The sequence below is a fragment of the Carcharhinus amblyrhynchos genome, chromosome 2, assembly GCF_965287045.1.
Source record: "Carcharhinus amblyrhynchos chromosome 2, sCarAmb.v2.hapA, whole genome shotgun sequence".
Classification (NCBI taxonomy): Eukaryota; Metazoa; Chordata; class Chondrichthyes; order Carcharhiniformes; family Carcharhinidae; genus Carcharhinus; species Carcharhinus amblyrhynchos.
The window spans coordinates 51,038,198-51,065,109 of NC_137325.1; the positions used below are offsets into that span (position 1 = coordinate 51,038,198).

The 26,912-nt window shown below is 42.9% G+C and overlaps 2 protein-coding genes and 1 non-coding gene across 4 annotated transcripts in view; 1 reads left to right on the forward strand and 2 right to left on the reverse strand.

Moving 5' to 3' along the window:
- LOC145359739 (ornithine decarboxylase 1-like) overlaps positions 1–7,798 on the reverse strand; it is a 38,697-nt gene extending 30,899 nt beyond the window's left edge. The window contains exons 1-4 of the mRNA XM_080214493.1: positions 7,700–7,798; positions 5,803–5,874; positions 4,714–4,959; positions 193–366 (exon numbers count right to left, since the gene is read on the reverse strand). Of these exons, the coding sequence (XP_080070619.1) occupies positions 193–366; positions 4,714–4,959; positions 5,803–5,874; positions 7,700–7,798 (591 nt within the window). The remainder of the gene's footprint in view (positions 1–192; positions 367–4,713; positions 4,960–5,802; positions 5,875–7,699) is intronic.
- LOC145361990 (U2 spliceosomal RNA) lies at positions 7,026–7,224 on the forward strand. The gene has a single exon (XR_013889903.1). It is a non-coding gene; the product is annotated as a U2 spliceosomal RNA (small nuclear RNA).
- Positions 7,799–20,518: 12,720 nt separating the features above from the next.
- Positions 20,519–26,912, reverse strand: part of gsdmeb (gasdermin Eb) — a 35,121-nt gene continuing 28,727 nt past the window's right edge. For both annotated transcript variants that reach the window (XM_080205437.1, XM_080205447.1), the window contains exon 10: positions 20,519–25,629. In XM_080205437.1, coding sequence (XP_080061563.1) covers positions 25,390–25,629 — 240 coding nt within the window. In that variant the 3' untranslated portion in view covers positions 20,519–25,389. The remainder of the gene's footprint in view (positions 25,630–26,912) is intronic.

Below are 26,912 nucleotides of genomic sequence, written 5' to 3' on the forward strand. Positions count from 1 at the left end.
AGGTATCTGCTGCTGTTGTCCTTCTGGATGGCAGTGGTCATGGGTTTGCTGCCTATGATATCCTGATGATAGTTGGAGGATCATTTACAATGTGCAGCTGATATTTCAAAATATTTATTCAAAAAGCAGGGCCTCAGTTTAAAAGTTAGGAAATTACTTTGGAGCTCTGAGAGCTTTTTCAGCAAATCCTACCTTACTCGCACAATCAAAGCCCATTCCCATTTCAGCAAGAATCTGAAGCACTGTTTTGCTGCTGTTACATTTCACAGCATAGAAAGGTTTCACTCGAGGCAGCGCTCTCTCCCATCGCAGATGCTGCTCCACAAGATCACCCAGGTCAGCAACAAAGAAGGCATCGGTGTTATCCTGTAATAAAAGGACAAGGTGATCACCTAGAGATTTGGTATATACTGATTCTGTGTTGTGCAAATTCGTAGCAAAGCTTTCAGAATAATATGGGAATAATACGGAATGTTCTTCTCTCCACAGATGCTGCCAGATCTCCTAAGTCTTTGCAATATTTTCTGTCTTTATATCATGGGGCAGGTATCAGGACCCACAAGGTAGCATTGTAGGAGCTTCAGTCCTTCCACTTGTCTAACAGATACAGGGTTCTTGTAACCAGTGTAGACAAGAACATGGACTACAGGAGGATGAGAAAAATCTCAGCATTGTGGCACCCATGTCCATTCAGGTTGGGGAGTAAAAAGGAATGTGATAATGGTGGGAGCTGTATAGTTAAGAGGATAGATTCTATTTTCTACAGCTGAGAGCCAGAGTCCCGAAGACCCTGATGCCTGCCTGGTGCCATGACTAAAGGCATCTCCTTAGAGCTGGAAAGGAATTAGAATGATAGTGGGAAAGATCCAGTTCTCATGACCAAAGTGGATACCACAACATAGTTAGGAGCAAGAAACAGGTTCTCCCGAGGAAATAGAAACAGCTCAGGGCCCAATGAAAAAGCAGCACCAATAATAATCATCTTTGGATTACTACCTGAGCTACAAGAAAGTTGATATAGGATCAATAACATCTTACAGTTAAATGTGTGGCTCAAAAACTGATTTAGGAAAATGGGTTTTAACTCACAGGGCACTAGCACCAGTGCCAGAGACAGAAAAGGCCATAACTTTAGGATGGGGTTCACTTGATTGTGACCACAATCCTGGATAATTAAATAGCTAGGCTGTGGATAGGACTTCTAAGTAAATAGCTGAGGTAGGGGTAGTAAGAAAACTGAAGAGAAAGGACAAGATAATAGTACAAGGTAGTGAGTGATATGAGTAATGATAACTGAAGTATGGCAGGAAGGGATGGAGTGCACAAATGTAAGAGCTCATCAGTAAATCAGTCCAAAGATATGTGGGTTAGGTTGATTGGCCATGCTAAAATTTCCCCTTAGTGTCTTAAGATGCTTAGGTTAGAGGGACTAGCGGGTAAAATATGTAGGGATATGGGGGTAGGGCCTGGGTGGGACTGTGTTCGGTGCAGACTTGAAGGGCCAAAGGGCCTCTTTCTGCACTGTAGGATTCTATGAAAGTCTAAATCAGGGTTGGCATGGTGGCACAATGCCAGAGACCTGGCTTTGATTCCAGCCTTGGATGACTGTGTGGAGTCAACACGTTCTCCCCATGTCTGTGTGGGTTTCCTTCGGTTGCTCCGGTTTCCTCCCACAGTCCAAACATGTACAGGTTATGTGGATTGGTAGTGATCAATACACAGGTTCACAGGTTTAGGGCAGGATAGTGAGCCTAGGTAGGGTGCTCTTTCGGAGGGTTGGTGCAGACTCGATGGGCCAAATGGCTTCTTCTGAACTCTAGGGATTCTATGATACTTTGATAAATAGGGTCAGAGTAGGGAAAAATTATAAAAATACAAAATTAAGACTCTTTACCTAAATACATGCAGCATTCATAATAGGATACACTTAAGGCACAAATAGAAATATATGGGTATGATCAGATAAGTATTACAGAAACTTGGTTGCAATATGACCAAGAGCTTGAAATGGAATATTCAGGGGTACGTGACATTTATAAAGAGTAGGCAGAAAGAAAGTTGAGGTGGGGTAACTTTGTTAATTAAGGATGAGATCAGTATCACAGTGAGAAAATGGTCTTGGTTTAGAAAATCAAGATATAGAATAGTTTTGAGTTGTGGTAAAAATAGCAAGGGAATTAAGTTACTGGTGGGGGTAGTCCATAGGTCCCTTAACATTACCTACACTATAAGGCAGAGTATAAAACAAAAAGGAATGAGGGACTCAATAATCATGAGAAGCTTGCATCTTCATTCAGGCTAGGCAATCAAATTTGCAATCGGAGCTGTGAGGAAAATTTCAATGGTATTTAAGAGTTTCTTAGAGCAATATATTGCGTAACCAATCAGGAAACAGGTTATTTCAGTTTTGTTAATGTGTGATAAAACGGAATTAATTAATAATCTCATGGTAAGGGAAGGAGGCCTTGCAGTGCAGTCGTAGTGCCAGGCCTCAAGCCAGCAACCTCAGGTTCAAGTCCCATTTCAGGACTTGATGGCTACAAAGTGTGCTCATAGTGTGTCCAAACAGTTTGATTATCAGCCTGTAAATCATTCTAATATGCCTCATAGCAGACAGCAACAACAGGAGAGGTTCCTGGATAGCCAAACTGCAGAAGGGAATGGCAAATGACTGCAGTATTTTGCCAAACATAATCATGGGCTACTGCAATGGAAGTTAATGGTTGCCAATGCCCTCTAAAGGCATGGTACTCCAAGAGAGATAGAGATAGATAGTAAAGGATCCTTGAGGGAAGTGTGATCATAATGTGAGGAATTTCACATTCTGTTTGAGGGTGAAAAATATGGGTCCAAAACTAGTACTTTAAACATAAATGAAAATAACAAAGGTATGAAGACAAAGTTGGCCAACTGGGAAAATAAGTTAAAGGTTAATTTGGTAGATAAGCAGCATCAGACATTTAAGGGAATATTTCATAATTCTCTACTAATACATATTCCATTGAGAAAGAAAGATTGTCTAGAAGGATGTGCCATGTGTAGCTAACAAAAGAAGTTAAGGAACATAGGATTTTCTCTGAATTGCTTGAACGCAATTACATATTTTTTTCAAATGCAGAAGCCAAAATTGTATATAATATTCCAGATGTGGTCTCTCCAATGCCCTGTACAACTGTAGCAAAATATCCCTACTTCCATACTCAATTTCCCTTATAATAAATGCTAACGTTCAACTTGTCTTCTGCTGTTCCTGCATGCTAACTTTTTGTGATTCATGTACCAGGTCATTCAGATCCCTCCGTATTACTGAGTTCCACAATATATTTCCATTTAGATAGAATGCTCTTTCTGTATTTTTCCTGTCAAAGTGGACAGATTCACATTTTATCACATTACGCTCCATCTTCAATTTTTTTCCCATTCACTTAGCTTGTCAATATCCCTTTGCAGACTCTCTATCTTCTCTTAACAATTTACTCTCTTATCCATCTTGGTGTCCTCAGCAAATTTAGCTTCCACACATTTAGTCCTTTCATTCAAGTCATTGATGTAGATCATAAAAATGCCCATCTAACTTTATTTTCTGTTACCTGTTAGCTAGCCAATCTCTTATCCATAAATCCAAGTACACCTCTCCAAGTCAAGGTTCCTCTTTATCCATCTTGCCTACTACTTCCTCAAAAACTCTAATAAATTAAACATAATGGGTGGGATTTTACGGCCTCACTCATCCTGAAGCCGTAAAATCCTACACAAGGCCAATGAACCTTTCCAAGTTCTGCCCCTCACCCATTTTGACTTCTGTGGCAGGTGGGGCAGTAAAATTCCAGCCAACATCCCTTGCAGAGAGCCATTTTGATTCTACCTGTTCACATTATGATTTTCAAGTATCCTATATACATATAGATATACACCAGAATTCTACTGCCCGCTCGCCACGGAAATCGGAGCAGGCAAGGGGCAGCCAATGGGAAGATCCACCAGGCAGGATTTTCCAGCCTCAGGTCGAGCGAGGTTGTAAAATCCTGCCCACTGACTTCTTATAATGGATTTTGGCAATTTCCCTATGGCTAATTGGCATATAGTTTCCTGTTTTCTCAGGGGCATAGCCTGGTTCTAAAATTAGGGGGAGCGAGCACATTAAACAAAAGTGCCATGATGCATTCCAAATAATTTTAAATTCATTATTAGTTTTTGTTTTGTATTTAAAATCAAAACATAATAAAAACACATTTAATTATTTTACATTTTAAACATAAAATGAAAACAAAACGAAGCAATATGAAAAAGGTATGAAGCAACTGCAAAGCCTTTATCGTCTAGGCTTCATTCTAGCAAAGTTATCTATTACCTTATTATAATCTACTTCAGTAGCCAACTGTCTTTCAATGGAGACCAAAGCTAACCCAGACAATCCATCCTCACCCATTGTAGAATGAAGGTAGGACTTTGTGTGTTTAAGCCAGCTAAAGGATCATTCCACAACTGCACGAGTACTGATAAGGTCAGAAAAATGTGGTACAATGTGGACAGGTTAGGATAAATGTCACATTGTCACATGAACACGTCATTGGCGATCATGAATTTTAATACATTGTTGACGGTCAGTTTCTCCACACTTGAATTTGCCTTCCTGCTAGTGCTCATTATCCAATTTGGACTCTGTAGTGGTTTAAATTCTTCAAGTGATAATCACCAAATCTATTTACTCACCCAATCTCGGCTGGTGATGTCCGTCGGCGAGGGATACCTGTTTGTTGCTGCATATTTATGTCCTTCGCGGCCTCTGCAATTATCCTCATGTTTGCATGCCCTCTTGGGAGATCGCATGCCTTCCTTGCTGCCTGAAGTCCCCGCATCCATATTGCATCCCGCGATTGCAGTATGTGGATTGAGGACTTCAGATTTCAGGAAGAGATCTAAGGGGCCCATGAGGAACACCCCGTTGAAAAGGCGCCACTTTTGAAGAATGTGCTCGGGGGAGCGGTCGCTTCCCCTGCTCCCCCTCTAGCTACGCCACTGTGTTTTCTGTCTCCCTTCTTCCTTGAAAAATTACATCAGCTATTTTCCACTCCACGGGCAACCTTCCGGAATCCAAGAAATTTTGGGAGATTATAACCATCTATTGTCTCTGCAGCCACTTCTATTAAGACCTTAGGATGCAAGCCATCCACCTTTTCTCAGCAACTTTTCCCTATTGATGGTGATTGTTTTAAGTTCTTCCCTCCCACTCACCTCTTGATTTTGAAGCATCTTTGGGAAGTTTTCTCAGACTCCTACAGCACAGCCACACAATAACTGTTCAATGCCTCTGCCATTTTCTTGTTTTCCATTATCAATTCCCCAGAATCACTCTCTGGAAGACCAACATTAAATAGGAAAAGAATAACTAAAGCTAAATACTTGTAAAAATCCTTACTGTCTACTTTTATATTGGCCTTCTCCCATTCTCTGCTTTTTCTCTCTTTAATTTTTTGCTGGTTCTTACAGTCTGACCAATCTTTGAAGAATTTATTTCAATTTGATGATGCCCTTGACTTCCTTATTCTGTCATGGATGATGCATCCTTCTCACAAGTCTTCTCTCTCATTGGGATAGTATCTCTACTGAGAGCTATTAAATATCTCTTTACGATTTGCCACTGCTTCCATACTGATCTAACTTTTAACCTAATTTACACACCTGACCAAGTCAAGCCAAGTCCTGAAAGAATTACACCTATCTTTGAGATGGAAGCTTGAAGAGACAAGGAAGAACTGAGAAGTTTCCTTAGCTTGATCCAGGTCTTGAGTTCTTTCATACCTCACTTCCAGAACACAGAACTAACCAATGAGAGAAGAGGACACTGGAAAAACTCAGGAGATCTGCCAGCAGCTGTTAGAAGAGATACAAAGTTAACATTTTGAGTCTTTTGACTCTTTGTCAGAACTGAAGGGAGGGAAGATATGTTAGAAACTACAACAAAAGACAGATGTCTGGTGTGAGGGGTAGGGGGCAGTGTAAGTGGGTTTGAATGAATGGATGAGCAGAGATTTATGAGAACAGTGATTTTCCCTGCATTGCCAATGCTGGGTTGGATATCTTCCTGGAAGATCTTCTCCTTGCCCAAGGGTAAAGGATCTGAGGTCTCGTCTCCATCGTGCCCAGCATGCTGGTCAGGTCTCGGTCTTAAAGCTTTGGTGTGGCCTTCCTGGCAACTATCGTCTACTTTGGATTTGGAACAGGTGTTGGGGAGGTTTTGAACTGACGGTGCTCAGTAATTGAAGCATTCAGCCTGAAGTCAGGCTGGGTGAATCAGATTCTGTCCACCGTGAAGGTGGCATGAGACCCGAAAAAAGTTTTTCTTTTCTAAATGGCTAAAGATATGGCAGAAAAGCCACCACTGCTGCTGGTGGGCAACATACTGGATTTCCCACTCAACTTGACACTTTGTAAAGTGTTCGCAAATTCCACCCCATATGCCAAAGTTAGTGACGTGAACAGTGATGCTATACTTTTATAAAGGAATATACTTTTTAAAGGAAGAGTGATGCTTTAATATTTGAAAAGAGAACTCCATTGCACTGCACATAAATACATAAACATCCAGAATGCTACAACTCACTTTTTTTATTCCAATTCAATCCAATCAAATCAAATCCAATTCAAAGTCCCAACAAGTTGGGACATTCCCAATCCAAGCTGACAGGACAGGGCTCTCACCACCTGTCTTGGGCTTGATCTACATGATCCAAGCTGATTGGAGTAGGTGTAGCTCCTCCTCCAAGGCTTGATCTCATTTGCATCTTGACCAAAAGACCAAGATGCCACTTGAAAAAATTGCTTCAAATGAAGCTGAAATGTAACCTAATGACTTCAATCAAGCGCAGCATGTCAATACTACACTTGATCTCAGCTGAAAGCTGTCTGCTACGTACCAATGTATTATTCTATAGCACATGGAAAGATCGAGGAAATACACTTGATGTCAGCATTAATATTTGTATCTAAATGTTTGATTATTTCGGACTTCTGGGAGCCACAGTACCACTTCTTGGCCTTTTGGCTAAGATCAAGTGTAATATTGACATGGTGTGCTTGGTTGAAGTCATTAGGTTACATTTTAGCTTCATTTGAAGCAATTTTTAAAAGCGGCATCTTGGTCTTTTGGCTAAGATGCAAATGAGATCAAGCCTTGGAGGAGGAGCTATACCTACTCCAATCAACTTGGATCATGTAGATCAAGCCCAAGACAGGAGGTGAGAGCACCTACTTGACAGCTTAGATTGGGAACGTCTCAACTTGTTGAGACTCTGAATTGGACTTGATTTGATTGAATTGGAATAAAAGCAAAAAAAAAGACATAACACAAACACCATTCTCAGGATAAATGGATCCAGATTCAGGAAACTGGAGATTTTAAAGATACAATCTTTTGTTCATAGTAACCAAATGAAATGAATTGCTTTGACAAAGTATTAAATACAGTAAGCAGAAGATCACTTTGCTTCTCATCAACATGCAGCCAAACTGTCCAATCACCACAATTCCAAACACAGTAAGCCTATGACTGACTTCCCAAATATATTGTCAGGATGAAAATCAGGGCTATGTTACCAGACTTTGAGATGCCTTTAAACAGTTGAAAGTATACTAACATGCAAATACGTTGAACAACAAAATCAATTATTTTACTGCCAGCATTTAGGTTAACACTCACCCTCTCCAATTGCTCATCGATCTTCTGGCCAATGAATTTCCTTACAGTGATATCGTCCTCCAAAATGACAAATTCGGACTCATCAATATAACTTCCCATTTTCTTGATTTGCGACTCGGTAACGTTCCAGAATTTAGACAATGAAACAAAGTTAATTGAAAGAAAAAACATCACAAAGTATTAGAAGTATGTTAATAGGTATCATAAGTAGATGCATCTAGCTCTACATTCCAAACCCTTTCACCTCCCATTCACAGAATCACAGAACTATTATGCTGTAGAAGGAGGCCATTTGGCCCATCATGTCTGAACAATGGAATCCCTACACTGCAGGAAGCCATTTGGCCCAGAGTCTGCAACTGACCACAATCCCATCTAGCTCCTATCCCTACGCCCCTATGTATTTACCCTGCTAGTCCTCCTGACGCTAAGGATCAATTCAGCATGGCCAATCAACCTAACCTGCACATCTTTGGACTGTGGAAGGAAACCAGAGCACCTGGAAGAAAACCATGCAGACATGAGGAGAAAGTGCAGACTCCACATAGACAGATCCCCAAGGCTGGGAATTGAACTCAGGTCCTTGGCACTGTGAGGTAACAGTGCTAACCAGAGTGCCACCCCTTGCTCTCCCTTGCCGAACATGCTCTCCAAATGAATGTCATGACTTGGTGTCGTTCTCTTGCTTTTTCCCTGTGCCCTTGCACATTGTCCCTATTCAAATAGCCTTCTAATGCTGTCTTGAAGCTTCGACTGAATCTGCCTCCACCATAGTTCCAGGCAGTGCATTACGGACCTGAAACACTTTATCACAGAATCAAAAGGATAAAATAGGTCCCTAAGTGCTGGGCGGACTTAAAACTGGGAACGTTTAAGATCCAACTTGAATTTTTTCCCCACATGCCAGTGTGCATCTTGTTTTCATGCATTTGTTTTCAGAAGAGCTGACCTTTATTCTGCAAAGAACACCCACTCTGGACCAATGCTTTGTTCCTTCAGTGCTACCATTATCACTCCCTTTGCCTTTCTCCAGGACATGTTTGGTAATCTCCCTGTTCTATAACTTATCCATGACCTTCCCTTTTGTTCCACCTGACTCCCCCTTCCCCTTTATCAGCAGCACGAATACCATCACATCTCTTTTCAATTCCAAGGAAGAGTCCTATTAGACTCAAAACATTAATATGAGCTCCTATTTACTGATAATGTAGCTTTGATACCACATTCCATTCTGGGCCTGCAGTTAATTTTAAGTACTTTCTCAGCTGTTGCAGAGGAATTTGGGGCCATTATCAGCGTACAAAAGGTTGTGACAATAACTCAGTGTGATCAGCCCATTACAGCACAACAACAAAACAACACTGAATTTAAAAAGAGAGACAAATTCTGCTACCTTTTTCAATGGTCTCAAATGAAATGAACCTTAATGAGGAGATATGAGATTGTATTAATAGTGCTGCGGCAGCATTCAGATAGCATCTGGCAAAATCTGGAAAAACCTAAACTCACGAGTGGGAGTTTTCAGCATTGGCTCAGGATCACTAAAAAGTTTATCCAAACAGGGGCAAGGAAACTGCTTGTTGATTACCATCTACCTCCCCACTATCCTCCATCTGCCCACTGATGAATCAGTACTCCTCCATCTTGTTGGAAATGTTCATTGCCTGACACGTGTTTGGATTAAATGTTGCTCGCCACTTATCAGCCCAAGCCTGAGTGTTACCCAAGTCTTGCTGCATATGGACACAGACTGCTTCAATAATTGAGGAATCACAAATGGTGATGAATATTGTATTGCTGAGGAAGTAGATATTTACCATTTATATAGATGATCTGGAGGAGGGGGCTGAGAGCAGGGTGTCGAAATTTGCTGATGACACACAGTTAAGTGGAAAAGCAAATTGTGCAGAGGGTATGGAAAGTCTGCAGAGGGATCTAGATAGGCTGAGCGAGTGGGCGAGGACCTGGCAGACGGAGTACAATGTTACCAAGTGTGAGGTTATCCACTTTGGCAGGAATAATAGTAGGAGGGATTACTATTTAAAGGGCGAAAAGCTGCAGCATGCTACGGTGCAGAGGGACCTGGGGGTCCTTGTGCATGAGTCGCAAAAACCCAGTCTGCAAGTGCAGCAGGTGATCAAGAAGGCAAATGGGATGCTGGCCGTTATAGCGAGGGGGATTGAATATAAAAGTAGGGAGGTTTTGCTGCAACTGTACAGGGCACTGGTGAGGCCACAGCTGGAGTACTGTGTGCAGTTTTGGTCGCCGCACTTGCGCAAGGATATTTTGGCCTTGGAGGGAGTGCAGAGGAGGTTCACTAGGCTGATACCGGAGATGAGGGGGTTGAGCTATGAAGAGAGGCTGAATAGACTGGGTCTGTACTCGTTGGAGTTTAGAAGGATGAGGGGGGATCTCATTGAGACGTATAAGATAATGAAGGTGATGGATAGGGTAGAGGTGGAGAGATTCTTCCCGCTTATAAAGGACAGCAGGACTCGAGGGCACAGCCTCAAGATAAGGGGGGGGGGGGTGCAGTTTAGAACGGAGTTGAGGAGGAACTTCTTCACTCAAAGGGTGGTGAATCTCTGGAATTCTCTGCCCGTTGAAGTGGTGGAGGCTACCTCGCTAAATATATTTAAGACGCGGGTAGATAGGTTTTTGGTAGGCAAGGGGATTAAGGGTTATGGGGAGAAGGTGGGAAAGTGGAACTGATCCACTTCAGATCAGCCATGATTTTATTAAATGGCGGGGCAGGCTCAAAGGGCTAAATGGCCTACTCCTGCTCCTATTTCTTATGTTCTTAGAGCTGTGTTGATTCATTGCTTATCAGGATGTGCTCGTTGAAGGCAATAGACGGTAAATCTATTTGCCCCGGGACTTATGGCCTCTGATACATCTTCAATCATGCTCACTTATTGTCAAGAAAGCTTTCAAAGCTCTCACTTCTGTTCTCCAACCAGTTTCAGGAATAATTTCTTCAGTCAGTTGAATTTCTTTGCAGTTACATCCCACCGGCAAGATCCCACTGGCAGCACAACTCAAATCATTGGTTGTCTGGTGCTGCAGTGAAGCTCTGCACATCTCTTATCCATCTACCATTCATCCCTATTGAATAAGATAGTGTGGTTCCAGTTTATCTTTGTCCCTTAAACTCCAAGAGACAGCCAGCAGTGGCACTAAAGGCCAGACAGTACAGGAGCTAGAGGAACCGCCTCCATACGTGAGCCATGAAGTTTAGATGCCCGTGTTGGGTTGGGATAGGACGGTAAGAAGTCTCACAACACCAGGTTAAAGTGCAATAGGTTTATTTGGAAGCATAAGCTTTTGGAGCACTCCTTCTTCATCAGGTGATCTGAAGGAGGACTTTGTAGCTCTTCCTGCAGAACCAGGTGACGTATACGGATAAACAATGTCATGAGATCTGGGCATGATGGCATTGCGGCATTTATCAAGGCCCAACTTAGATTCATAATTAAATACATAAAGATATAGAACATAGAACACTACAGCACAAACAGGCCCTTCGGCCCACAAGTTGCGCCGATCACATCTATACTTACCAAGCCATAGAACTATCTAACTTCCAATGCCATTAGATCCCATATACTCATCCAGAAGTCTTTTAAAAGACCCCAGCGAGTTTGCCTCTACCACCACAGACAGCAGCCGATTCCACTCACTCACCACCCTGAGTGAAAAACTTACCCCTAACATCTCCTCTGTACTTGCTTCCCAGCACCTTAAACCTGTGTCCTCTCGTAGCGACCATTTCAGCCCTGGGAAATAGCCTCCGAGAATCCACCCTATCTATTCCTCTCAACATTTTATAAATCTCTATCAGGTCACCTCTCCAGGGAGAAGAGACCTAGCTCCCTCAACGTATCTTCATAAGGCATGCCTCCCAATCCAGGCAACATCCTGTAAATCTCCTCTGCACCCTCTCAATAGCTTCCACATCCTTCCTATAGTGAGGTGACCAGAACTGCGCATGGTACTCCAAGTGGGGTCTGACAAGGGTCCTATAAAGTTGCAGCATTACCTCCCGACTCCTAAACTCAATCCCTCAATTAATAAAGGCCAGTACACCATACGCCTTCTTGACCACATCCTCCACCTGCAAGGCCAATTTAAGAGTCCTGTGGACCCGGACCCCAAGATCCTTCTGCTCCTCAACCCAGCTAAGACTCCTACCCTTGATATTGTACTCCTTCATCCCATTGGACCTGCCAAAATGGACCACTACACATTTATCCGCATTGAGGTCCATCTGCCACTTCTCCGCCCAGTCTTGCATCCTATCTACGTCACGCTGCAACTTCTGACATCCCTCCAGACTATCCACAATGCCACCAACATTCGTATTGTCAGCAAACTTACCAACCCATCCCTCCACTTGCTCATCCAGGTCATTTATGAAAATGACAAACAGCAAGGGTCCTAGAACAGATCCCTGGGGCATTCCACTGGTGACTGACCTCCATGCAGAAAAAGACCCATCCACAACCACTCTCTGCCTTCCGCAGGCAAGCCAGTTCTGGATCCACAAGGCCAAAGCCCCTTGGATCCCATGCCCTCTCACCTTCTCAATAAGCCTTGCTGAAGTCCATGTAAACCACGTCCACCGCTCTTCCTTCGTCAACGCGTTCAGTCACATTTTCAAAGAACTCAACTAGGCTCGTAAGGCATGACCTGCTGACTATTCCTGATCATTCTAAATGCTCATAGATCTTGTCCCTCAGAATCCTCTCCATCAACTTACCAACCACTGAGGTCAGACTCACCGGTCGGTAATTTCCCGGGCTATCTCTGTTCCCTTTCTTGAAAATAGGAACCACAACCGCAATCCTCCAATCCTCCGGAACCTCTCCCGTCTCCATCAATGATGCAAAGATCATCGCCAGGGGCTCTGCAATCACTTCCCTCACCTCCCACAATAACCTGGGGTATATCCCATCCGGTCCCGGCAACTTACCTATCTTGATAGAATTTAAAAGTTCCAATACATCCTCTCTCTTAATATCCACATACTCAATCTTTTCAGTCTGCCGCAAACCTGTAGTACAACCTCCCAGGTCACTTTCCACCGTGAATACTGAGGCAAAGTACTCATTAAGCACCTCTGCCATTTCTTCCGGTTCCACACAGACTTTTCCCCCTTCACCTTTTATAGGTCCTATCCCTTCTCTTTTCATCTTTTTACTTTTCACATATTTGTAGAACGCCTTGGGATTCTCCTTAATTTTACCTGCCAAAGCCTTCTCATGACCCCTTCTGGCTCTCCTAATTTTCTTTTTAAGCTCCTTTCTACAAGCCTTATATTCCTCTAAATCCTTAACATCTCTTAGCTCTCTGAGCCTTTTATACACCTTTCTTTTTCTCCTCGGACCAGGTTCACCACAACCTTCGTGCACCACGGTTCCCGTGCCCTACCAAAACCTCCTTGTCTCATCGGAACGTTATCGTGCAGAGCTCCAGTCAAACATTCCTCGAAAATCCGCCACCTTCCTTCTGTACTTTTCCCCCAAGAACGCCTCCTTCCAGTTTATTCATCCAATTGTCTGCCTGATGTCATCATATTTCCCCTTACTCCAGACAAACACCTTCCTAGCCTGCCTGATCCTATCTCTTTCCAATGCTATCGTGACGGAGATAGAATTATGATCTCCATCCCCGAGACGCTGTCCCACTGAGAGATCCGTCACCTGTCCTGGTTCATTAGCCAGCATGACGAAGGGGCTAACCCGAAAGCTTGCGAGTATATTATCAAATAAATAGGTTGGACTAAAACCTGGTGTTGTCAGACTTTTTACTCATTAGCCAGCACCAGGTCAAGTACAGCCTCTCCTCTCGTAGACTTATCCACGTGCTGTGTCAGGAAACCCTCCTGAACACACCTAACAAACTCCTCCCCATCCAAACCCCTTACCTTAGGGATGTTCCAGTCGATGTTTGGGAAATTAAAGTCTCCCATCACGACAATGCTGTTATTACTACATCTCTCTAGGATCTGTTTCCCTATCTGCACCTCAACTTCGCTGTCGCTATTGGGTGGCCTATAGAAAACACCCAGCAAAGTTATCGACCCTTTGCTGTTCCTAACTTCCACCCACAGAGACTCCGTAGACAGTCCCTCCACGGCATCCTCCTTCTCTGCAGCCGTGACACTGTCCCTGATCAACAGTGCCACTCCGCCACGTCTTTTGCCCCCCTCCCTGAAGCATCTGAATCCTGGCACCTGAAGTACCCAGTCCTGTCCCTGAGACATCCAAGTCTCTGTAATGGCCACCACATCACATTCCCAAGCAGCAATCCACGCCCTAAGCTCATCTACCTTATTCACTACACTCCTGCCGTTAAAGTAGACACACCTCAGACCCACGGTCTGGGCGCTTCCCTTCTCCATTACCCATCTAACCTCCCTCTCATACTGTCTACAGTCCTTCCCTATCCGGGAGCTAACCTCCTCGCTCTCAGTCTCCTCATCTCTATTCCCTCCTCCCAATCTTTCTAGTTTAAAGCCCCCCCAGTAGCCTTAGCCAATCTTCCCACCAAGATATTGGTCCCCCTTGGATTCAAGTGCCACCCGTCTTTACTGTACAGGTCACACCTGCCCCTAAAGAGGTCCCAATGAACAAGGAACCAGAATCCTTGCTCCCTGCTCCAGTCCCTCAGCCACGCATTCACCCTCCACCTCATTCCATTCCTGCTCTCACTCTCCCGTGGCGTAGGCAGCAATCCTGAGATTACTACCTTCGCGTTCCTCTTTCTCAGCTGTCTACCTAATTCCCTATAATCGCTTTTCGTGACTGCTGCCCTCTTCCTGCCTATGTTAGCGGTACCTACGTGAACCACAGCCTCCGGCTCCTCACCCTCCCCTTTCAGGATGTCTGGGAGGCGTCCAGAGACATCCCGGATCCCAGCTCCAGGGAGGCAAACCACCATCCGCGACTCCCGTCTGCATCCGCAAAAACGCCTGTCTGATCCCCTCACTATGGAGTCCCCTATTAACACTGCCTTACTGCTCTTTTTCTTACTTTTTTGAAGTACTGGGTCAGGCTCAGCTCCAGAGACCTGGCCACCGCTTCCTCCCTCAGATGAGCTGTCTCCCCCAGCACTACTCAGACAGGAGTACTTATTTTGAAGGGGGACATCCACCGGTGCGCTCTCCATCACATGAGCTTTCCCCTTCCTAACTGTTACCCACTTGCCTTCTTCCCGTTGCCCCGGTGTGACCACTTGCCGGTAACTCCTGTCAATTACCTCCTCATTCTCTCTAATGAGACGAAGGTCCTCGAGCTGCAGTTCCAGCTCCTTAACCCGGTCCCGTAGGGACTGCAGCTCCACACACCGAGCACAGATATGGATGTCTGGTAGACCAGGAGCCTCCAGGACCTCCCACATGTGCAGTGGCAACAACATACTGGCCTCACACTCATACTTGCCCTTTTTAGAAATACAGAGAAGAAAGTAATAAAAACATATAAACTTACCTTGCCTCACCTTTTTTGCTTAGGCCCTGTGAGTCAAAGCCCTTCCAGCTCACACAAAAAAAACAAACTTACCTGTTCTCACTCCAAGCCCCTCCCTCTCTCTCTCTTTTTTAGGTTAGAGGAGGTGGGAGGGTGGGGTACTCTACCTGTGTAGAGTATCAGGATTCCTCACCAGTCCAATTTATGGAAAAAAATACCCAAGTCCCTTTGCAAACTACTTCCGGTTTCCGGAATAAAATTTAAAGAAAAAACTATCAAAGTTAATTTTAAAAAAATCACTTTAACTTACCCACAAGCTCTCCTCTTACAAATCACTGCCTGTCTTCAGTGCTCCCAAGGAACAATGAGCAATATGAAGTGTCTTTTCCCATTTGGTCACGCCCATGACCTGAATGTTCACAGTTTTAAAGTTTGCTCTGACCACAAGTATGCAAGGGAATTTCTAACTAGCTAATAAAATTTATAGGCAGCATGCAGTCTTTCAGAGGACAAGGAATCAGTAAAGAGATAAATAATTACTGGGCAAGCTAACACAGACAGCTTACACATATGTGGATGGAGTAAGTCAAAATAAATAGTTATAATTCTCAAACATAGATGCTAAAACTTTAAACATATTTCAAGTGCATTGTTCACTTTGATCAAGCTAAGTTACTGAAAGTCATTGCAGTTGAAGTCAATAGTTTAAAGCCAAATGCCTGAGAAAAGACTAGTCAGCAAGTCTTATCAGGTGACATTCCTGAAAAGGGACATGTTATAGTATAGTTCTAATAATTGCTCAGACATAGGAGAGATATGAAACCCAGGAATACATGTCCGTTCAACTTGGAATGGACTGGGAACGTCCATCGTGGCAGTGTCACTGTTACCAAGCAATAGGAAGTTAGTTAGTGCCAAGAGCAAATTACATCTGGAATCAGTTGGACAAATAAGATGTCACCATGCTATTAAATATCTTATGATTGGCTGAGGTATGGCAGAAATGTGTATTGATGTGTAATTGTTAAATTGAATTGATTTTAAGTAATTGAAAGGCAGAATTATTGATTATGAAAATGTATAATTGATTTGAATTTGGCTCCACAATTCAGTTCTTTCAGATAGGCTCTGTAGCTCTGTCTGTAGAGTTGTTTAACCCTTCCTGAGACTCCAGTCATCTGTACATTTGTGTTGTCGTGTTTTCATGTTTTATGTTTAATAAATTTGTTACGTCTTTTGCACAGAGATATTTGCCCTGTGAGTTTTGAATTGTCTTAAACTAAGACACAATTGGCCACCTCTTGAAATTTCCCCACAACAACAAGCAAAGCAAAAAAAAAGTTTCTTACCTTGCTGAAGTCCCTGTTTCTCAATATAGCATGCTGGACTGCTCCAGATAAGCCAAAAAAAGGAAAGCCCTTTAAATAGTGAACATAATTTGGTTGTTACATGCAACCTGGGACATAAGAACTAGGAGGAGAACATACATATAAGAACATAAGAAGTGGGTCTGAACATGTTGGAGTTTAGAAGGATGAGGGGGTATCTTATAGAGACGTACAAGATAATGAAGGGGATAGATGAAGGGGGTAGAGAGATTCTTCCCGCTTAGAAAGGATAGCAGGACGAGAGGGCACAGCCTCAAAATAAGGGGGGGGGGGGGGGGGGGGGGCAGTTTCGATCAGAGTTGAGGAGGAACCTCTTCACTCAAAGAGTGGTGAATCTCTGGAATTCTCTGCCCGTTGAAGTGGTGGAGGCTGCCTCGCTAAATATATTTAAGTCACGGGTAGATAGGTTTTTGGTAGGCAAGGGGATTAAGGGTTATGGGGAGAAAGCTGGAAAGTGGAACTGAGCCACTTCAGCTCAGCCATGATCTTATTGAATGGCAGGGCAGGCTCGAAGGGCTGGATGGCCTACTCCTACTTCTTGTTATGTTCTTAGGAGGAGTTGGCTATCTGGTCCCTCGAGCCTGCTACGTCATTCAATAAGATCACGGTGGTCTTTTTGTGGACTCAGCTCCATTTACCTGCCCACTCACCATAACCCTTAATTCCTTTACTATTCAAAAATTTATCTATCCTTGCCTTAAAAACAGTCAATGAAGTGGATATCAGCAGTGCAAAAAAAAACCCATGGTACTATTTTACAACTTTTTGTCCAAGTGTCAGGCAGGCATAGAACTGGCAGAGTTCCAGATCCATTGTTTGGGCACATATTCAGCCCCAACCCTATCCCCCACCCTGCCCCCAAATAGGCACTCTGGCAAAATTTTGAGCGAGTCCATTGCTTACTGTGGAAGCTTGTGGAAGGGGCTTAATGCAACCAAAAGCCTGGAGAGGGAGACTTCTGAGGCTGCACATGTGCATTAACAGTAGCAGCAGTCTGACAAAGAGCGTTGTCAGGCCCCTGCTAATGCAGGCTGCCTCAAGTAAACCCCTCCCTCCACAATCACGGGAGCCCCCTTGGTCCAAGATGCAGCTGGTGCTGCCCCCTCCACCACCCAGACCAATCATAAACCCCCTTCCTCCCCCCACCCACCAGTCACTTCAGAGTGGCAGCAGGCCCCCTCCCCTCATTAGCCCCTCCCATGGCACCCCCTAATTGTCCACACCCCGACTATCCCCACCCCCCAGCACTGCCCCCACTAGCCCCACCCAGTGGGCTCTATCCAGGTGCCCAGTACCAGCCTGACAGCTAGGCAGTGTTAAGGGGCACCCCCACCTTGCCTTCAGCCTCCCCAGGGGTTCTGAATGGTCTCTGTTTCCAGCTGCGAGGCCAACACAACTGTTCTCCGTTCATGGGGAGGTATTTTCCTTGCTAGAGAGAAACTCTCCCGCCGAGGCCATAAAGGCGAGCGAGCCTAGACAATTGAGCACTGGCCTCACTAAACACATTGAAATGAATATATACATAAATTTAAATAAATCAGAAAAAAAACTCAAAAATCCTGGGGTCATAAAATCGCACTGGTAGCGAAAACCAGAGCCAATCATACTAATTGCTTCAAGCCCCAAAAAGGCTAACCCTTTTGTAAGCACCACTTGAAAGCAATGCCACAGCATGCCATCCAGAATCTAACACAGTTCAGAATTCTGGGTACCAAAACCAATTGAATATAACTAATTCAATTAGTCTTTTGGAACTTTTTTTTAAAACACCATCCCAGCCTTTTGGCTGATATGAAGCTTAGATCTTGCCTAGGAGGGGGTGTAATGCCTCATCTTATCAGCTTAGATCTGGTTTTGAACAAGTCCAAGGCAGATGTATGGGCTGTCTTGTCAGCTTGGATCTGTAATGTCTCTCAGGTAGGCACTCTGGTCCCAAAGTAGATCTTTGATTGGAAATAAATTACAAAAAAAATTAGGTTAAAAGTGTGAATGTCTGTGCATGTGTTGTTTTTAATTTTCTTATTAGGACTTAAATGAAACGCTCATTGCAATTTGCAGTTCATTCCTCACGAGAGTGTTTGTACCTGTTAATTCTCAGATACTATTGACCAGTTTACTTGCTCCCAAGGTTTTACCCCAGTGCCCTGATTTGCAAGATGGACAAAGGGCAAACACAAGTAAACGTTCAACAAGTTTATTAATAAGAACACTATTAACCCTTAAATTACCCACATAAAACAAAGATAGTTTGGTTAAAACTGCAGGCTCGATTCCGAGTTCCTCTGGTCCGTTGTCACAAAGGTGCTTCTCGATGACAGCTTCTTCCTTCCCTGGTCAATCTTCCAAATGGTCAAGGTCGCCGCCCTTGTCGAGTCTTCACTCCTGACGTGTCTGAAATGTGTCCCTTTATCCCCCTGCCTGCTCACCTTTCCAGAAACTTCTCTAGCTTCTGGCCAGTGAGGTCCCAGGAGACACTACCAATACCCAGTGGGTTTCTTGATGTCTGCCTGACAGGACACCAGGGTCCACCCCCAGGTGTCTATCTCCATGCTGTTGCTTACACGTAACCTGTTATCAGATAAAGGTAACTGCAGGAACTCTTGATGGCAGGAAGTCTGGCCTGGTCTGGTCTTCTAACAATAGTCATGATGGAGATGCTGGCGTTGGACTGGAGTAAGAAGTCTCAACACCAGGTTAAAGTCCAACAGGTTTATTTGATAGTAAACGCACAAGCTTTCAGAACGCTGTTCCTTCGCATCAGGTGAGTGGAAATTTCTGATCAGAAACAGGACATATAAAGGCACGCACAGTTTACAGAATACTGATTAGAATGCGAGTCTTCTGTAATCAGTATTCTGTAAACAGTGTGTGCCTTTATATGCCCTGTTTCATTCAGACATGTAAACTGCTAAAAACAATTGTGGCATGACAAATTAGCCTAAATATTGGGATAGATTGGCATCAATGAGTACAATGCACAATAATCATTTAATAAAAAATTTGTTTTAACGAAAGTTAGTTTTTAATTTCTTTTGACAAAATCTGGACTTCCACTCAGTGGGAAATCTATACAACCGCAGTAAACATCAAGCTAAGTCAAAATCATGGGATTAGGCTCACACAAAGAACTGTACTCCGGTAAAAGGTTTTAAACAGATCAAAATTAGTGGTGATCTCGAAGTGCTTTGATCTGTCTGATATTAATCTGATTACAATATACAAAACTGACAAGCAATTTGACTTTATAAATGTTGAATACAAATTACAATTAGTTTTTCAAAACATAAATTTAATTTTAATATATTCATGCAGAGTTAAAAAACTGCTGTTCAATACTTATTTTAAAATGATTAGAAATCCACATTTACTACTAATAGAATTATATTTTATCATTTAAAATTGGTCAAAAATTCAGATTTGTATTAGGTAAATATAAGCAAAAGAACATTGAGATAAAATCAAACATTGCGACTTTCAACCGACACTCATTCCCTTTTCCTCTGTGGAAGTATGGGAGATAGGTTGGCGTTCCAGGTTTTGAACTTGGAGTAAATGAAGTCATTCAGATTACAATGGTATTCAGTTTGTGTTTAGACAATGGTATAGGTTTACTCTGAAAACTGAACGAGAAGTTAATACCTTTGTTTTAAGTAAACTACCTACCAGAAAATTGACATCATTTGCAGTTAAAAGCATTCAATATTTGTTCATTCGACACTTCAAGTGGTCAGCTGTCATCAATTTACATCAAATGAAATCACAATGCACTTCAATATCATTTAGCATTATTTATCATCGAGTTTCCACAGAAACAAAAGGGGGCGATCTTTCCAAAAAATTCTAAGTGTCGAACAAGGGTGAACACCACCCACCCACCCCCCACCAACTACAGGACAGGCTGCTTAATTCCCCCCACCCCATTGTGGTTGCAGAGTGCACAGCCTTCCCCCCACCCTCCTCCCTTCAGGCCCTGTCCAGTAAGCACTGCTAGTGTGCGCGAGGCAGCTAGTGCCCAAGGGGCACTACACCTGGCCCCAACCTCGCAGGGGCTTTAATGGCCCCTAGTCCTGCCGGCGAGACATCATGCCGGTCCCAGCTGATGAGGACCATATGTGATCCTTGCCGGTGAGGCTGCTATGGCAAGTGTCTGGATAATTGCGCCCCGGGCTCACTTGTAATAATCAAATTCTGCATACCATTGATTTTAAATATTACGATCAGTCTCATGCTCCTTTCGGGTGCGAGACTGACCTAGCCAGAAGTTTGGCACCAGTAAGATCGGAAGTGGTGAGAAAATCAGGCACGAATCCGATTTTTCCATTCTCTTGCGATCTTACCAGCTCATCCCACTCATCGACTGCTGGGGTGAGAAGGTAAGATTGCCCCAGGCAAAATCTAACTAAGTTAATATATCAGCAATATTATGCCTTCTAAGTCCCAGCAGACGCAGTATGTCAATTGTTAACCTTAGGGTCAGTGCACAAATTACAGAGGTGTAAAAAGTGCTTCCATTTTCAGTTCCTATACACAAGTGACCACTGATGACCCCTCATTGCATTTTGCACAGAGGAAAATGCACGGGAAATTAAATAGTTTTGCACATGGGAGTGATTTTGCATGCTCCTATGGTTTTGTTTTTCATGTCACAAGCAGTTTGGTCACAAAGGCAAATACTTAAAACTAGGTTCCATGCATAGATGAACTTATACAACTCAGCACTGTCAATAAACCATTTTAGCCAAATTCTGTGAAGGTCAACTTGTGTGAAAAAACTGGTTTACAGTAAATCAGGACTTCAACATTGAGTTACAAAGTGCCAACTCTCATCTAAAATTATGATATCCCATTCCTTTGGACTCATGCCCTCGAAAATCTGCAAGGCAATAACTCTTCAAAGTAGATGTCATATAGTTGGGCAGAATTTGGTGATGCCAGTGCTGTTGTAATACATTTCCAATCCCCTAGAACTTGGCAAGGGGACAAAAATATAGATCGAAGATTAGGCAAATTGCCTCTGGCCATACTAACTAAAAGTATGCACACCTTTCTCAAGGACCTTACAAGAATTGCTGCAGCCTGATCAGATTTCCTTTGCACTAAACATACCTAAAGTTTAATTCCTTTTAACACACTATTGCAGAATCCATCTTCTGTACATCACGCAACAGCTAAGCTCCTTACCACAACTGTGTTTACCCAGTCATATTCTTGGGCACTGACCCATAAGCATCTTGCACATCTCAAAAATAATTCTACCATGGCAAATTTAACATCTTCTTAAAAGGATTAATGATATCCTGCTCTCTTAGTGTGGAATAACAAAGACCACACACAATCAAACTATGAATCTTGGCACAGAGAAGTGAGAACAGGGCTTTTGGAACCAGCCCTGTTATTTTAAACAGCAGACACCAATTCCTTTGCCCAGTTACAGATGTCCTCTGCAACGGCAGTTCCATTTGATGCTTGGTTCTCAATTTAGCAAGTACTGGGGAATGCCTTAGTACCTTGGAACTAAGACGCAATTTATTCACCCTGCTAGTCTCTCTGACATCAAGGATCAATTGAGCATGGCCAATCAGCCGTACCAGCATATCTTTGGATGTGGGAGGAAACTGGAGTACCAGAAAAAACCCACAGACACGAGGAGAACATGCCAACTTCACACAGTCACCTGGGTTCCTGGTGCTGAAATGCAGTGATGCTAACCACTGTGCCACAAAATAAATAGCCCATTAAATCCCTAAGCTAGACCGGAATGCTCACTGTTCTGTCAACATACGACAAGAAACATGATTTTGTTTGGGCAAGAATCCACCAGGCTGAAAATGTTGCTGTTAGAGTATTATACATGTTTTGGAAGGTTTTTTTCTAGCCATGAACCTGCAGAAGGACAGCTTTTTTTTTTACTGGGACTTCAGTAAAGAATGGCAGCTGCTCTGGAATCTTAGCTGAGTTTCTGGATTAATAGTCTAGCACTAAAACCACAAGCCATCACCTCCCTCTCAAGTGATTTTGTAACAAGTACAGAGATCTATTGCACTTTGGAAGGACAAACCAAGGTAGAACATAGAAGGTAAATGGTAGTGCTGTAGAACAGAGGGAGCTGGGAATACAGACACATAATTCCCTAAAAGTGGTGTCACAGGTAGATAGGGGCGTAAAGAGTGCTTTTGGTACATTGGCCTTTATAAATCAAAGTATTGAGTATAAGAGTTGGAATGTTATGGTGAGGTTGTATAAGACATTGGTGAGGCCGAATTTAGAGTATTGTGTGCAGTTTTGGTCACCTAATTATTAATCAGGATATTAATAAGGTTGAAAAAGTGCAAAGAAGGTTTACAAGGATGTTGCTGGGACTTGAGAAACTGAGTTACAGAGAAAGGTTGAATAGGTTAGGACTTTATTCCCTGGAGCGTAGAAGAACGAGGGGAGATTTGATACAGGTGTACAAAATTATGACAGGTATAGATAGAGTGAATGCAAGCAGGCTTTTTCCACTGAGGCTAGGGGAGAAAAAAAAACTAGAGGACATGGGTAAAGGGTAAAGGGGGACAAGTTTAAAAGGGAATATTAACAGGAGGTGGTTCTTCACACAGAATGGTGGGAGTGTGGAATGAGCTGCCGGATGAAGTGGTAAATGCGGGCTCACTTTTAACATTCAAGAAAAACTTGGACAGGTACGTGGATGAGAGGGGTGTGGAGGGATATGGTCCAGGTGCAGGTCAGTGGGACTAGACAGAAAAATAGTTCGGCACAGCCAAGAAGGGCCAAAAGGCCTGTTTTTGTGCTGTAACATTCTATGGTTCTATTGCATGAGCTCCAGGAAGGACACCAACTCAAATCAGGCATAGCTAATCAGCCAGATATTCTCCAGGAAGACCTTGAGTGTAGAAGGTTAATGTCAACAATGCACATCTTGAGACTATAATGCAGACATCTACACAGAAGTGAGTCACTGTGCTATTGGAGAACTTTCATCTGTAGGAACTTTCAAATCTTCTTCTAGCAAAGGAAAGTTGTCACAAAATCCACTAAACTTGCTTGTCATATAAGAATTGGTTGACAGTAAGCACATGAACACATGTATGTATTCAGATAATCTGTACTGGTTATTAGCTGCCACGTTTCTGCCAGAAAAATTGTCAAGGGTATAGATCTTAAAGAAATCTCGTGCACCAGAAATTCACACTTCCCTTGTTTACAAAAATATTTCATTGGCAGCCATGGTATGATCCCAAACTCAAGATGGGGTCATTTTAAGACTACTGAATTGTAAGATACATGTCAGTGTATGACAACAGTCTTACACTGTTCCCAGAAAAATAGAGGTTACATAGCATATTCTTCAGCATCTTTCATTCCAAGTGCCTTTGGAAGTGGGCTACATGGGTTTGACCCAAAGTCTTTCAGCTGTGGTATTCATCTCTTCTCCCAAAGCGTGCAGTGTTTCCCTGACAGATGAATCCACCTGATCTTAAATACTACAAGAGAATCTATCAATCTGCAAGCAAAGGGTATGAATCAATGCAATCCATTCATAACAAGGAGCACACAGAATAACGATTGTGCGTGTGATTCATATGGTCAAGGACCAGCCAACTTACCTTTTTAAAGGCACTCTCTTTACATCACCAGACAGATGAGCATCATAAATATTGGCCAGTTCTGGGGCCAATCTCACCTTCACTGGCAGCTTCTGGTTCACGATGAGTCTTCATCATTGTTACCAATGTCCACCATTACATTTTTTGCATCCATGGATATACACCTGGGAACCGTAAACCTGACATAAGTTGAAACTGAAACTGAATCTGCAGTCATGGCAGAGTTTCAGGTCATCACACTCCAAGTTGCGTGATTCACAAAGCTATAAGCAGCCTGAGTAGGCAGGGAAGTACTGAGTACAATGCCCAGCCCTGCCACCACAGTTTCATTGGAGTCTGTGTCCTGACTGGTAGTGGTCAGAATCACCAGTTTTGTTCATGTGAAATAACAGGCGCTTGCTGCCTTATGTTATGATCTAGGCATAAGCTCATGTCTTCACCAGTATCACCAGCTATAGGCCAACTAGCATCTTCATGTCTAAACTCGTTAGAAAATCCTCTTGGCTTCCTTTTGGATTTACTTCCTTAGCCACTGAACCAGGCAGATCAGATTGGTGCACTATAAATATGGCCTATAGCAGGGAATAAAGATTTCCTCCAGAATCTGACTGTTCAGATCATGAAGTCTCATCATTTTAGATTTTTTGTCCAAACTCAGGGGAACTCCTGAAAAGCCCCTCCCAGTTTCTTCCATCCTCATTTTGATCTGCCCTTAGCTTCCTTAGCACGCTGGGAGATGCCAAGGCTACACCCCCAGAAGCTGCCGCTCCGACATGCCAAAATAAATGATTAATTGCATTTGTCAGCCCCCCCCCGGAGCCAGCCAAGATGATCCAAATGTTGTTTCTAAATTACAATTTTTGATGTTAAATGATCACTGATTGTTTGAGTGCATTTAAACACAAAATGTCAAAGTTTTCTGATAGGAAGAGACCAATGTTACTAGTTACCCTAACAGGCAAGTTTCAATCTCTCCATTTCTACAGAGCTAGTCTCCAAAACCTGTGCATGCTTTTCTGTAATTTTCTAAAAGGTAAACATGACATAGCTTATTTTGACATTGACTAGAATTCACAACTTGAACTTTCTATCAAGCTCCTTCATGAAATATTAATTATATACCAGTTTTTTTTACATAAACTACTGAATACTACCATATTATTAAAACAATAAATGAGGCCTAATGTTTCTCTCAAACTACATTTCAGTCTGCAGATTTGGATTGCTTATACTCCGCTTTGGATCCCACTTAGGGTAGCAAATCCCTGCAGAACTATGCAGAGGCAGACTGGAAGCATACCAGGCTGTTTACCAGTCACAACTTTGATGGAACTTTCTTCCTTTTCAAGGCAAACATTTGATAAAGCAAATAGACGCTGCGCTATGTAAAAGTGGTCATCTTCTTGTAAGAGGTGCAGGTCTGGATTATCGAAAGGAAGCATTCCATCCTCAGGGATGTTATTAATCTGTAAAGAGGAAACAGTCAATCAACAAGATGTGCATTTTATACAACCTCTATGCCCTTATACAGAACAATATGCTGAAAATACAATTGGCAATCTGACCTCTGCGTAATCACAGTATATAAAATGGACAAATTATGATTCATTCTGGAGAAGACATTTCTGATTGTAGCAAATGGCCAATTAATGAAAAAGGAACTTCAGAAACCATTACAAACACTAAAAATACGTGCACTTTAATATGTTGAAGCACTGAAGGAGATGCCCAACAATTGCCTCTTCAAGTCAGTTCCAATCAGTTCAGCAACTTATATTTATGTAGCACTTAATATCCCATGGTGATGCACAGGGACATCACAAAACAAAATCTGATACTAGGTCACAAAAGGTGATATTAGGTCAGATGACCAAAAGCTCGGTCAAAGTGGTTGGTTTCAACGAGTGCCTAGGCAAAAAATGGTTAAGGGAGTGAATTCCAGAGCTCAGGATGGAGGCATTTCCACCAATTACACAGCCATTAAATCAGAGATAACAGAGAGTTGTGGGGCTCAAGGAGGTTACAGAAATAGGGAAGAGCAAGTCTATGGAGAGATTTGCAAACAAATGAGAATTTAAAAACCAAAAATGTAACTTGATCAGGAGCCAGTCCAGGTCAGTGATCACAGGTATGATGGGTCAACAAAACTTGGCACTAGTTAGGACACAAGCAGAACTCAAGTTTGTGAAGAGGAAGGAGGCCAACCAGGGTTACATCTTTAGCTCTAAATCTGAGCATTCTAAAGTATGCAAATACTCAAAACAAATAATCATAGGGCAAAGCTGTGCTAGGCTTTTTATTTAACCTTGCTAAGCTAAAATGCTTGCTGGGGTATGGGAGTTCATTAGCATGTACAAGTATAATAGTAGAGGTTATTTTACTGAAACACTACAGTAAGTTAAAACAGACATGAACAGAATGGTCATATTGAACAACTTACCAGGTCTTACACACAGCCTTAGGCATAAATAATGGATAGTGGAGTAGATATGAAGAATGAAACTTTTGGGAGTTAGCTTGATGCTAGAGATGGAATGTTACTGGGAGAAGAACACTAGTCAAAGAGAACAGCTCGAGATGTGATAAGGAAGAGGAGGCAAGAGTGATTGATCAAGGTCAGAAGGTAAATACAAAGGCTCAAGTAGTTAATGGCAGGACTTACACAGGTAATGGTAGGGCCCTGGAGAGTGTTGTCGAACAGAGACACCTAGGAGTGCAGGTACATAGTTCCTTGAAAGTGGAACAGACA